This window comes from Hylobates moloch, unplaced genomic scaffold, assembly GCF_009828535.3.
Source record: "Hylobates moloch isolate HMO894 unplaced genomic scaffold, HMol_V3 SCAFFOLD_18, whole genome shotgun sequence".
In the NCBI taxonomy this organism is placed as follows: Eukaryota; Metazoa; Chordata; class Mammalia; order Primates; family Hylobatidae; genus Hylobates; species Hylobates moloch.
In genome coordinates this window covers 44,360,163-44,374,841 of record NW_026652293.1, presented here as the reverse complement: position 1 = coordinate 44,374,841, position 14,679 = coordinate 44,360,163, and the positions used below count along the sequence as shown (strand labels likewise).

At 40.2% G+C, this 14,679-nt stretch overlaps 1 protein-coding gene across 17 annotated transcripts in view; it reads right to left on the bottom strand.

Annotated features, from left to right (window-relative positions):
• Positions 1-6,837: 6,837 nt before the first annotated feature.
• Positions 6,838-14,679, bottom strand: part of DAB1 (DAB adaptor protein 1) — an 863,435-nt gene continuing 855,593 nt past the window's right edge. For 15 of the 17 annotated variants that reach the window (XM_058430794.1, XM_058430805.1, XM_058430792.1 and 12 more), the window contains one exon: positions 6,838-8,149. Coding sequence is in view for 2 of the 17 variants with exons in the window: in XM_058430798.1 (XP_058286781.1) it covers positions 8,105-8,149 (45 nt within the window). In the remaining 15 variants the exon portion in view is untranslated. The remainder of the gene's footprint in view (positions 8,150-14,679) is intronic. The other 2 variants (XR_009210852.1, XM_058430799.1) reach the window with 1 other exon arrangement.

Here is a 14,679-nt window from a genome sequence, read left to right as displayed (position 1 = left end):
TGATGTTCCCCTTCCCGTGTCCAAGTGTTCTCATTGTTCAATTCCCAACTATGAGTGAGAATTGTTATTATTTTAAACACTTGATTTCTTTTTCTTGTGTTAGTGCATTGCATTGCCTCAAATTTCAGAGCAATGTTAAATGATAGAGGTAATAGCTGCCACCTTGATCTCCATCTGATTTTAACGGGGCTACCCTCAATTTTCACTGCTAAGTTTCATATTGGCTGTTGGTTTGAGGGAGGTGTTCTTCACCATGTGAAGGGAATATTACTATAATTCTAGTTTCCAGTTTTTTTCTTGAAGAGGATAATGAATTTTATCAGATGCCTTTTTGGCATCCATTAAGATGAGACAGTCTCTCTTGAGCTATTAATTACATTCTGAAAGTCAGCTTTATTTAGTCATGGTTTACAGCTGTGTTTAAAATGTAGGAACTTCTCATTATCCATTGAAAAGATTAGGCTATCATTTGTATTTTTTTGGTGTTTTGTTATTCTAGATTTGATATATGAATCGAGAAATTTTTTTTCTGTTATTCAACAGTTAAATGAGCATTATTTTCTGCCTTCCTTCACAGCCACTCCAGGCATATCATGTGCACTGGCCCTGCTAGTTCTGCTAATGCTCTTCCCTCCACTACCATCACCTCATGGTAAACTCCTACTTACTTCTTAACACCCAGTTTGACCATCAACACTTCTATATAGCAGTCTCCCACCACTCCCATTGTATTAGCACATCCTTTATTCCAGCATTAATTCTACTATAGGTTACTTGTCTATTAACCTATTTTCCCCTCTAGAATCTGAGCTTCTTGAAGCAGGGACAGTCATGTATGCATTGAAAAAAAATCTTCAATCTCCAGTGCTTCTCAGAAGACCTGGCACATAGCACATTGTTAATAACTCTTTGTTATATGAATAAGTCCATAATGCATTTTTGCTTTAAACTTTGCTAGGGAAGAAAATTTGGATGCTGTTTGTATGTACTTCTTTGCCGTTCTTTGACAATAAAATAGAGATAATATCACTTACTGCCTTTCTTCACACCTGATAGAGTTACTGAGCTGGGATAATAGATGGGCAAGGTGAAAGTGAAAGAATTAAATATAAAAATCCACAATAGTGATCAGACTTTCTTTGATATTAGCAACAGGTAACGTGCATTGAGCGTTTACTATGTTCCAGGCATGAAATTATCAAATTTATTTCTTATAATAGCCTGCAATTTTAGGTGAGTAAATGAAATTTTAGACAGTTTAAGTGACTTGTCTGAGGTGAAACAACTGGCAAGTCAAAGACTTTCTGAAATCAGGGTCCACTATCTGGAAACTATTCTATATCGACTCACCAGTGAAGATAGTGTGCTCCACTTAAATGAGAAAAGCAATGAACAATAAGCCCAGGGTGAAGATTTGGTTACATACCCTGCTTCTCAGGTTTTGCTTAAGTTTAGAGCCCACCAGGAAGAAAGAAAACGATTATCTGCCTCCTTGACTTTTGCAGCATTTGTCTTTCTTCTGATGAAAGTGGGGCTAATCACTGAGTTAGGATTTCTTTATTTTTAGTCTACACTATGTTGCTTTATCCTAAAAGGATAAACATGGGCTGTGTGATGGTTGACCACCTTTCTTGTTCCTTCTATGAAGGTCTGAAAAGGCACAAGATGGGTAAAAAGGAAACAGCTTTTCTTTAGTAACTAAGTTGCTAGATTATCATGGCCCTGAGCTACACGTGAATGACTTTGACCTGTAATCTGAAATAAGATAGACCTCAGAGTTCACCTCTCCCACCATTTCACTCCAAAGGTGAGGTAAGGTAGAGTTGCTAAATGTACAGTATGAAGGGCATGTGGCATTTTACTGTTGACAGTATGCCAGCTCTAAGACCTGCTTCTTCCATCTCCAACCATTCCTGCTTGCTCCCCACTCCAAGCTGTGACCCGCCCGAGTGAGTGATAGAAGTGGCAAGAGGTTGTTCGGAAGATTAAAGACCCAAGTCACCAGAGGCTGCCATCTCGCAAGAATATTTAGACATTTTTCCACTTGGCAGTCATTAATATTCTTCACCAAAGAGTGAAAAGAAAGCCTGTTCAAAAAGGCTCCCTCTTCAGATCTCTGTACCTTGGAAGATAAAGTGAATGAAAGGGTTTTGTTATGAAATTAAATATTCATTGGATTGAGTTAGAGCTATTACTGTTCTTGAGAATAAAACTGGATTTTTCCTTTGTTTTAAATAACTACAGTCATTTTATGTAAGAATCCATTTCTGTACTGAATTGGTCAGGGTAACGCATGGTGTGATTTTTCTAATATAATAGACACTACAGGGAAATGAATACAGAACGGCTTAAAGTATTTTATAAAGAGTATACGAGCAATCTGACATCGCAGAAAACCTGTCAGAAAGAAGCATCATGGAATAGAGGAAAGAGGCCTGGAATCCAACCCCGGGAACTGTGACAGCCTCTGGGTGAGATCTTTGGCTCTGTTAATTGATAGCTGTTGTGGAACACATCTGAGTTTCCGTTTCCTAACCTGTGACATGGAGAGCATATTCTTCTCCTCTTGGGGTTCGTGTAAAGACTTGGAAACGGTAGCTAGAAAATGAGTGGCACGGACAAAGCAGGAGCACAGCAGTGGCAGTGATTATTCCCGTTTTCACATACATACCCAGATCGGTCACTAAATGGCTGGAAAGTCATTCGCATCTGTTTACTTTCTCTCTTTTTAATCTTCCAGTCACCATTGCTCACATTTCCCTTGAATTTAAATTTCTTTTAAAAGCTTTCAAAGCTTTGAAGGTTGATTTCAATGAAACCTGTTTTTATTCTAGGCGTTTTTCCGACTGTCATTCTGAGTAAAACAAAAAACATTTACTGTCAAAACAACAAGGGCTTACACTCAAGCACAAAATGAAAGCAGATATGTCTGCCTGATTTATTTTGGCATCCACCTAGCAGTTAAATAGGACACCTTTTAATTTGTCACTTCTTTAAGATTCATTTAGGTTGGCAAAGTAAATCCCCAGTGCTTGGTTTCAGCTAAACTTCAACAAGATGGGTAAAACAGTTTATTCTTTATCACTCAGACACACAAGCTTTGAAAGGTGCCAGTTAAAGATGGAACTATGTATTTAGCAGTGTAAGACAGTAACATCTAATGGATTTTAATTTTTACTTTGAATGGGAGGAACTTAGAAATTTAACTTATTACCAAAGATCCACTAGCAGTCTGAGAAGAGACACAGAAGGTCAATGTTTTTCAAAAAAGCCTAGGTAGAACTATTTCAAACAGTGAATATCCAATTATTTTAAAATTAGACTCAAGTATGAATAAAGAGACCCAATATTCAAATCTCAACTCTGCCATTTGCTGGCGGGGAAGTTAACTTAATTTACCTGAATCTCAGTTTCTTTATCTATAAATTGGGATAATACCTACCCCTTCCAGGTTGTTTAGAAAATTAGCTGAGGCAATGGACATAGAGCAGCTAGCACCTGCCTGGCACATACTAGCTGTTCAACATGTGCAAGTCACTGTTTTATTAAGAAAAACTTCTGGCTTGCTGCAGTGGCCCTTGCCTGTAATTCTAGCAATTTGGAAGGCTGAGGCCTGCGGATCGCTTGATCTCAGGAATCTAAGACCGGCTTGGGCAGCACAGTGAAACCCTATCTCTACAAAAAAATACAAAAATTAGCCAGGCATGGTGGTGCGTGTCTGTAGTCCCAGCTACTTGGAGAGCTGAGGTGAGAGGATTGCTTGGGCCTAGGAAGCAGAGGTTGCAATGAACAAAGATCACACCACTGCACTCCAGCCTGGGCAACAGAGTGAAACCCTGTTTCAACCAAAACAAAACAAAAATGAAAACAAAAACTTCTGCAACATTTTCTAACAATTCAGTCCAGGATTTAGCATTTCTAGCTGTATGGAAATTGTTTCTTCTATCTGCTCCAAATGTACTTTGCTAGAATCTAAGCCCATTTTCTCATTTTCTCAAAGTTAGCAATAACATCTGTTTAATACCTTCTTTGTAACAAGGCCAGATTGAGGGCTTGTGTTTATGCAATCATTAACAAAACCATTCTTAAACAGTGGTGGTTTTTTGCATCTCAATAACCTAATTGTAATCTGGCTGATTATTTGATTTAGTTACAAAAGGAAATAAAAATCACACACACACACACACACACACACACACACGCACACACACGCATACATACATATGTACACAACATCCACATATATTCATTTTTTTCTGTTCTTCAATACATACAATCCAGCTTCAGACCTTTTTATTTTGGTGTGGATTTTGAGGGGAATGTAAAGAAAGATAAATGCTTCCTTCTTGAGTCCTTTAAAGCAGATGACCTTAAAATGAACGATGGGGAACTCTTTGACAGTCTAGATTAATCTCGGTTTTCCAATCAATAGTTTAATAGGTTTTTTTGTTTTGTTTTAGGGGAAGACTCAATCCACAGGGCTAGTCTCAGAGTCTTTCCCAGTTTTGAAAGTCTCATGCTAACTGTGGTCCAAATACCACATCTACCCAGGGTTTGCTTTTTTTCTGACAACACCCTCCTTCCTGTCTGTGGCTGCTTTTCCAAGCATAGCAAGCAACTTGAATTCAACTGAGGGCTGACAAATTGACCTTACTCCCCAGTGAAGCTTGCTCGTTTTAGCCCAGGGCCAGGAAAACAGAGGCTGTCACTTGGTCAGATGGAATCTTAGGTAAAGCAATTTCCTCTTCCGATCCAAGCCTGAATATCCAGTGGAAACTTGTAGAATAAAGCCAGGCTAAGGTGTTGTTCTCAAACATGTTTATTTGTAACAGTTTTACATGGTGTGTTACAGAAATTAATGGAAAATTTCTAAAAATTTTGCTGTTCTGTTGAATGCATTGTACATAAAGTTAAAAATAACGTGTCCATATATGTTAACAAACTGTCATCTGAGGTAAAGTTAAAGTAGGTCTAGAAATGTACTGCAACAGTCATTTTCTCTTTCTCATCTTTATTAAAAAAATATGTGTCAGAACGCAGAAATTGAAATGAACCAAACCCACAGAGTAAACATTTGTTTAAAAGAAGGTGCCCAGTACATTACATAATGGGGTTTCAGGAGACACTGGGATGAGTACGAGCTATCAAAAAAGTCTTGCGGCATGTAAAGATCGAAGAGCTATGGAGAATGGGGACAGAATGACAGGTGGTGTTTCCCTGGTTTCAAAATTTAAAGTGACAAATTTAGTGCTAGTGGAGGATGAGGAATTAACAGTTGTACACATGGATTTTCTATTGATCTAACCAGAACTGTGCAGACTCCCCATGGTCTTTTGGTATTGGCACCTCAGCTCTTGCTTGGAAATTTCACTGTATTCCTGGGACAGGATATAGTGGTTCCAGGCTCACCAAACAGCGCTTGGAAAAAAAATCAGAATTCTGCCAATGAGAATATGGATGGCAGTTGAAAAATCTTGACTTTACTTCCCTCACTTTAATGCATCACTTGGGCATCTTCTTGAAGTTCAGAGCCAGTTATATTTTCAATCATGTTCAGTGAAGGAGGACAATTCTCCTGGACTTTCACCTTCTGCTAGGAAATTAACTCCAGATGGTATACCTGAAACAGCAACATCAGCCAGAGTTCACTTTGAATGTGTCAGAAGCAACCCAAAGAATTGGTATAATGGTGTGATACTGCAAGACAAACTCAAGACAGCCACATTGAGGGAGAAGATAGCACCACTTGTTTAGAATCAAATCATAGGCAACAAAGCAATTTAAGCAATTTCCCATGGGAACTGCCTATCTTATCAAATCCCCAGAAAACAAACTGGTCTCAAGCCAACTCTTACGGTCATTCCACCTTTCCCATCTTCCCCTTCATGTGAAAGGGTTACCTAATCATAAAATGTTTGCTCATTTCTCGAGAAACTCTGTGGACCAACAGGTGATAGCTACAGAGGGAGGTAAACGGCCCTTCTCACTTTTCTGGTTCTTCGGACCTTCCACATTAGGATGACATTGACATATATTCTTGAATAGACATTTGGTCAGTTTATCTAACTGAAAAAAAATTAGACTCCTGTGACTTGATAGTGTAAAATGTGGGCTTTAAATGATAACCATTACCTTCATGTATCACTTTTCTCTTTGTGAACAAGTATACAATCAGTTTTCAAATCAATCTCCCAAATCATTTTAGTTTCTATTGATATGAAGAACCAAATACAGGCCTATTCAAATCAATCATATCAATGGAAATTCTACTTTTCAAATCTTAAAACCAAATAATAATAATTATCCCCAAATCCAATTAATCACATGAATCTTTAAAGTTTTCTTCTTAGTGTTAAAACACTTTCAACATACTGTAACTGCATAGGAACATCAGGAAAACACACTTGACCTGTATAACAATTCTCTGTAGGGCAAAAATATATAGATTCTTTATGAAAATCATGTGCTAAACATACGAACCAAACACTGCACTTTTTGTCTCATAAGTGTAAAAAAAGGAAGCTTAGCCTCTTCTGTTTCACGTACAAACAGTCCAGTGATTTATATGGGGGTAGGTGGGAGTGGGGAGGTGGGAGAGTTTCAGAATCTGAATTCTTCAGAATGTGAATTGTCTTTTTCTTGTGTTGCACGTAGGGTGGGGACTCTCGTGGAAAGGCTAGATGATGGAGTCACGTGCTCCCTTCCCATTCACTAGCTGCTGATTGGCCAACTGCTCCTGCCAACTGTCCCTGCACTCCAGCTTTCTACCATATGCTCCAGAATAACATCTGGAAAGTGAGCCCCATCCATCAAGTTTGTCACACCTTGCACTCAATCTGCTACCTTCTCTACAGTGTAATGGCATTATTAAAAAGCATTTTCATTAACATTTATATTTACAAAAAAAAGACAATTTTTTTTCATTAGAACTCCTTAAAGCCATTTCCCTTAAATATTTAAAGAGTTTAACGGTAAGGTTTTTTTTTTTCAAGTTATAAAATAAAAATCCCATTTGAATTTTCTGATGTACAAAAAGAGATAGAGATGAACCATTTGGACCACGGAATCAGTTTGTTATTCTGAATATTTATGCCACCATTGTTCCATTAGAAAGTTGGTTTTTAAGATCCAAAACCACATTACCAGAATTGTACCGGAATTATTTGGCAAATGACTTTTCTTTGAAAATGGCACGTGGAGAAGACACTTGTCTGCATAGCATCACAGCAGCAAGATATCGGAAAAATAAAAAATATCATTTTATTGTACTTAGAGTTTAGAGCTTCTTAAGAAATCAGATGCATTTTTCATCTTTCTCATCAATGGAATCTGATGTCTTTTTCTACTCACAGAATGAAGGTTCAAACTGAAAGGTGTCTTTCTTCACCAGGATGCAGAATAGCTAAAGGACTGTTTTGGCCACATTCTTGATCATAATGAATAATCAACCACTTATTTGTCTTGTAATTTCAAGTTAATTCATTTCACTGAGGCTTTTTTCTCCCCAGTTAGATTTCTTCACCCATATCTAAAAAAAGTCAAAAGCAACACAAAAATTTGTACACCTATTAATTTTCAAACATGACAAAGAAAGGAAAGGGGGGAAAATGGGAGACCAGGCCCCATGGAGTGACAAAAAACACATCATCCTATGTGAAAAGGCATATGGATGATGATATTGTGGTCACAGAAGACCCTTTGCTTTTGCTTAAAGAAGTCAGTTCCAACCCTGTTGTAATCCTCTGATGCCTGTCACTCCAAATTTGGTGTCTCAACAGTGGTCAACAGGTAGAGAAATAAAAAGGGAATTAATAATTTTGCACACTGAGTCATCTTAAACCCAGCTACGAGGGCTCAAATATTTGTTGGGTAAGCATTTGCTTGATTTGTGATTTAATGTTGGGTGGATCTTTCTATACTTTTTTTGTGTGCTGCCATAGATATCTGCCATTGGTTGCCAAAAATGCTTAGTTCCCTCTTCTGAGCGAGTTCCATTGGGCAATCATGAATTTCTTGTGGGATGGGGTGAAAGAATACAAGAGAGCCTGTCGTGATGCTGATGTCCATGCCAGTCTTGAGCACCCACCACGAGCTCGCATCGATGCTATTTCTTAGGTCTGTTGATCTGCGCGTAGAGAGGCTCTGGCTCCTGTGGATAAAGGAACAAAGTGAGGCCTGCTCTTTCCACTTGCATGGATTTTCTGAGACAGCTTTGGGAAAAGGGGTTTAGGATTAAAACAGAAAAGTGACAGTTTATGATGGATGACCTTAGGTTATTTTTGGAGTATTTGATCAGGGTGCATAATATTTTGGCAACATTTTTATCATCCAAAATAGCTATGCCCTCAGTTCTGTCTTTTATTTTCAAGTTGGAACTGATTGCCCTGTTAGGGAAGTAGCATGGTATAGTAGGGAGAGTTAGAAAAGCTGTGTCATGTGGACAAGATACTTATCCTGAGTCTTGGTTTCTCCAACCACAAAATGGGAATAATACTGTTTATCCTGTGGGGTTCTTGAGGGAATTAGAGATTACACATATAAAGTATCTAGCACAATGCTTGGTAGCAATACATCTTCAGAAATTGCTAACAATTACCACGAGTCAAGTGGACATTTTTCCAACACAGTTTCATAAATGTCCACTTGAGAACCCTGAAATTCTATTTCAAATTGCTCTTCTACAAATAGTGATGCCTGGGTGCACTGTTGAGCCAGAGAAACAGCAAGCGTGTCTTTGGCTCTTAATTACAAACTTCTGGACTTGTTTCCATTCGATCTGAGCCCTCCGCTTTGGCCAGTCATTTGCCTGCACCCAGGGGGCTGTCCTGAAACACATACAGGGATTTTCAACCAGCATGTAATGCAGCAAACCTGCAATCCACACCTAGAGAGGAAACAGTGTTCAGCCCTATTTAAACTCTATCAGACTTCAGCTGATGTTGAGATGGCTCATTGTGCACTGGCCAAGCAGATTTGATGGATACTGTGGTTTTAAGCATGCACAGGACCTTCTGCTAAAATTGACCTTTATGCTGTCACTTTTGGAGGTCTGTGCCAGAATTAAATGGGCACAATGAAATCCTAATTTTACCATATTTTATATATTAGCTTGTCTCCTGTCGTGTCATATAGGTTCTTATTATTTGCTTATTTTCTTGAAACTTCAAAATGAATTGGCACTCTGGGAGCCCCTACCATGTGTCTGGCACCATGCTAGGTATTTTCAAGTACACTGTCTTTTTATCTCATCACAACAGCCTTGTAAGGCAGGTGTTTTATCTCTTTTGCAAGGGTAAAATTAAGTACAGAGAAGTTAAATAATTTGCCCATGGCCACACACCTAGTAAGTCTAGAGACATGAGAACTGAAAACAGGGTCCAGGGGCCAGTGCTTTTTCTAGTCTTTTACAAGTGACCATGAGAGAGAGAGAGAGAGACCCCAATCCTTCCATCTGCAGGTGCTTCAGAGTTTACAAAGCATCTCATGTCTTATTTATCTGCCTAACAGTCCTGGGGGTGGCTTTTATTTTTTGAGTCCTCCCTTTGCTGATAAAAACTAAAGTTCTGAGAGGTTGTGTGATTTCAAGGTCATTGTGCTGTCTCTCGTGTGTAGCATATCATATTGCTTGCTTTCTACTGTAAAGTGGAATGGCCTAGAAGATAAGGTTGTTCTGGCCCATCATTGTACAGATGAGGAATCTGAAGTCCTGTGAAGACAGCTTTTGTTTCTTCAGAGTCACAGGGTTACTTAGTATCCATGCCAAGAGTAGACCCCAAGACTCCTGCCATCAGATCCAATTTTTGGTGCCTCTGGAACTTGTTATGTTTGTATTCTTCCAGTGGAAAGGAACTTCTTTCCTTGGAGGCACCCTATTATGCAGTGTAGCAAAGTGCCAACTTGTCCCTCCACGCCTTCTGCCCATAGACTTTCTACTGCCCTTGGGAATGTAAATAAACATAATCCTTCTTCCAAATGTCTGATGACAGAACAGGATGGAAGCCCATTCTTCCATATCCTACTTCGAGGTTACCACTTGCCACTTCCTTCTGCCACTTTTTTTTTTTTTTGAGATGGAGTCTTGCTCTGTCACCCAGGCTGGAGTGCAGTGGTGCGATGTTGGCTCACTGCAAGCTTGGCCTCCCAGGTTCACACCATTCTCCTGCCTCAGCCTCCCGAGTAGCTGGGACTACAGGCACCTGCCACCACACCCGGCTAATTTTTTATATTTTTTTAGTAGAGACAGGGTTTCACTGCGTTAGCCAGGATGGTCTCAATTTCCTGACCTCGTGATCCACCCGCCTTGGCCTCCCAAAGTGCTGAGATTACAGGTGTGAGCCACTGCTCCCGGCCTCCTTCTGCCATTTTACAAATATGAACCTAGCACAGTAGGTCCTCAATGAGAGTCTGTTGAATTACTGAATGACTATAATGCTGTTTCTAGTTTCCTCACAGTTCTGATCCCTTTGTCCTAAATACACTCCAATTTGGCTTTATTCTCTCAAAATCAAATGTAGCAAAATCTATAGTAAGTTTATGATTTATTAAACACCAAATCTATTCCTTTCCAGTCTCTTGAACTATTTCAAATACGTGTTGTAAGGCTAAACATGTAACTTTATTGTGTTCTACTAGTGCAGTAGGTGGAGTCAAAAATAGTTAAGTACAACTACTGGGGAAAAACATTTTCTTCTGCCTGTGCTGGGCTTCAAGGACGCATCTTAATGTTTCCTGGGTAGACGTTCTCAGCCCATTCTTCTTTTTGGATGCCCCAAGAAGTCAGGCTGCCTTGATCTCACCCTACAATTTGCTCTATTCTAATTTTGGAAACTAATTTATCCAACTGAAAATGACACCTAAAAACAGAAAAAGACAGCAGGCTCAGACGGGGTAATTAATGCCACACTGCATTAACTTTCTGCAGCTGAGATAAATATTCACACATCTCCTGCTTGCCGGAATTTAGCTTCAAACACCCATCACAACAACAGTAACGACTGCAGTCAACTCTCAATTATCCCCACTAATGAAGGGGAGCAGTGGTGTGGAAAACGCCCAGCAGCAGATAATCCCAAAGTCTGACACTTTGATGCATTATACGTTTTGGCAATAGCTCTACCTTCCTTGTTACGGAATCTTAGACTGTCAAAGTTAGAGGGGAGCTAAAGAATCATTGGATTCAGAAATTTCCAACCCGGCCTCTGGCAAGGTCATAACGGCGTCTTTGAGCTATTTTCAAAATTCCAAAGCCTAAATGGAATCGCACATTAACATAACATGCTGTTGATGCTTTTGTTTTGTTTGCTTGTTTTCTTTGGGCAGATTTGTCCACATCTCTGCCCTGCTTTAAATCCTTCAGAGGCTCCCCATCACCCACAGGGTAGGTCAGAGCGCCTTCGCCAGGCACACAAGGCCCATTAGTCTCTTAGTCCTTTAGAGCTAATAAATACCCCTTCTAGACCATGAATCAAAACTCTACCTTCAGGTCACGTAAATCATGTTAAAAAAATCTTTCTTCATGCCTCTCCAGGATGATCTTTCTGAAATGGATTTGCCATGCCAGTCTCCTGCCTGAAACAGCCCTCCTGATTCCTTGTCACTCAAAGGAAAAGGCAAACTCCTCAAGACTGCACATAACACCCACCTTCCCAACCATCCTCACCTACTGCCTCTCTCTCCTACACCCTACCTTCCAAACCCTACTTGGGGTTTGCCCTCACATGCTGGAGTTTTCCCATCTCTGAGACTTCGTTCAGGCAGTTCCTTCTGGCTTCGGAGCCTTCTTTGTTCCTAAAGTTCATACTTTAAGACCTAGCTGAAATATCAAGGCTTCCTGGACTCTGCAGGTGACACGAACCACTGTGCTCCTGGATGCTTCAGAACCTGTGCAGATCTCTGTCTTCACTCCTACTATGGCATCTCCTAGCATGTTCGACACTGAGCTCCACTGGGCTTTGCATGTCAGTATCCCGAATTCTGAATGAAGCTTGGAACATGCAAGGTGCATCCACCAACAACATGAAGAATGAAGATATGAATGAGTAAATGAACAGTTCTCTTCTTAGTGGAAGTTGGCAAATAACTTGTGAACTTTAATATGATTCGGACATATTAATATTTTTATTTTTAGATAACAAAGTAGATAGAAATCATATAGTTAAACCTAAAGCAAAATCCACCCTCTAACCTTTCTGTAAGTGAAACACCCGATTTTCTCGAAGGTGCAGTAAAAGAGCAGAAGCACAGGAGACTAAGTCACGCAGGCCTAGCTTAGTGTTCTCCTGCCAATGCTCTACTGCAAAGACCACCAGGGACACATCTGTAGTTGAACATGTTGGGTTATTCCTCGCCGCAGAGGGAGGAGCAGTGAGGCATCTCTGGAAGAGGGTGTTAGAATGTATCACAAGATTTGGGCTTAAGGTGAATGATTTTGGGGATGGTCAACAAAATGGGGTTTTTCTCTGAATTGGATGCTGTCATAATGTGGGGGTAATTCCGTGATTATCCCAACAATACTTATCTGGAAGGCAAGAAGAACAGAGCAAGGCTGAAACCAGGCTAGAGAAATGTTTGATCAGTTTTCCAATTTTGACAACGTTTATATTTTGCCTGTGTTCAGCCATGATGACCTGGTGGTCTTGATTTTGTTTTGACCTGTCAGGTCACTGAGTGGCCTTGTCTGATGCTGATGGTATGTGAAATGTTGATGTTCAACAGGAGAATGCCAGGACCTCGCTGTGGGGGTGGGCCTGCCCCTGACTGTCAGAGGCTGCTGTTCTTTTTCTTACCATCACCCATTTAGCAGCCCTAGGATTCTGTGCAGGGTACTTAACGTCTTCGGGTGCCAGTTTCCTCATCTGTAAAATGAGGCTAGAAATACCCTCTGTGAAGGAGAAAACATGTCGATTGTCTAGCATAGAGTCTGAAACATATGAGATACTCCAAAAAACATTAGGTCCCTTATGTCTGGGAGTGTGGCTTTATCCTCCCTTTATAGACAACAGTTTTAGGCCTAATAATCACCTGTGGGTTTCTTTTCAAATGGCCTCTCCTTCATAGCACATAGGTGCAATTGCAGATGAGCTCTCAGTTATTAATAAAAGAATGGTGCTGGATCAGCCTAGGGAAATTGTGCAGAATGAATGTGGAGTTAATGCAAACAACCTGGCTGCAGGGCCATGTGGATAACAGAAACTTCCACCGTTTGCAGACTACTCCACACATCCTTTAACTATTTATGAATTATGTGCTCAACTACAGCAGCCAAGTGGACTCACAGAACTGGAGTAATAATGATATATGTCTACAGAAACTTTTACAGTCTATATGTGGTCTTTCCAATGTCACATGATCTTACTTGAGCTACACACCAGGACTGTTCCTTTAGTGCTCCTGTCTTCATTTTACAGCAAAGAAGCCTAGGCTCTCCGCAGTTGGGTGACCTGTGCAGTTACTCAGCCAGCACACAGCAGAGCTGGAACATACTGCTTTTTTTTAATATCTTTTTTAGATTTTTATTTGTGATGAAACATAAACAACATAACCTTTGCCATTTTAACCATGTTTAAGTGTACAATTCAGCAGCATTAATTACATTCACAATGTTGTGCAACCATCAGCATCATTTCCCAAACTCTTTCATCACCCCAAACAGAAACTCTGTACCCATTAAGCAATTAACTCCGCATTCATTCCCCAAATCCCCAGCCCTAGTCTAATCTACTTTCCATCTCCACGATTTTACCTAGTCTTATTTTTAAATCAATTTCAGTGAGGTATAATTTACATACAATGAAATGTACCCATTTTAAATGTACAGTTTAATGAACTTGACAAATATATACATCCATGTGAGCTATACAGCATTTCTTCACCCTAAAGACTTCTCTTGTGCCTTCTCAGTCAACTCCCTATCTCAGTGCCAGCTCTGCTCTGCTATTGATCACTATAGACTAGATTTGTTTTTTCTAGAGTTTCATGTAAACATACTCAGGTCTTTTTAAGCCTACTATCCTCTCCGCTACCATGTGTTCCCTCTCATAGAAGGTTGAAGCTGGAAGGGCCCTCACGCCCACAGCTCCTTTTCCACATGAAGAAACTGAAGCCCCAGACACAAGGGGTACTTTCCCAAAGCCATACAGGAGACAGTGGAGAGCCAGGGAGCAGCCCAGTGTTCAGACTCCCATTTCTGTGCTGGTTTCCTTGCTTTCTTCTCCCAGCCCCAGCTCTTTGGCATGAAGTATAAGGGTAAATGGTTTCCTATGTCACATTATAACAAGACGCTCTTGGAAGCTACCTAAATTGTGCCGATTACTTTCTGCCCATTTAATATTTCTTGTATTTGTTTTTGGAAAGATTGACTACCTTTGACAAAAGTATGTCAAAAGCAATACATCTTACTAGTGGAGCGAAGACACTGCATGCTGACAAGGGTGGTCTCAGATGTGAGGTTGATGGTGCGCCATGCAATCTGCTTGCTGAGTGAGCCCACTTATGCCCCATCCTGGGGGCCTAGGGTAAGAAAAGCGCCAAGCCAAGCTGGGGATCAGACTAAAGCTGGAAGGTGAGTCAAAGCTTGAGTCCCTCAGCATTACCCTTCCCAGGCAGTAACTTCAGCCTCATGGTATTTTAGCCCTAACACTTAGGACTAGCTCAGTGGGAGTTTTACATTCCTTGGCTTGA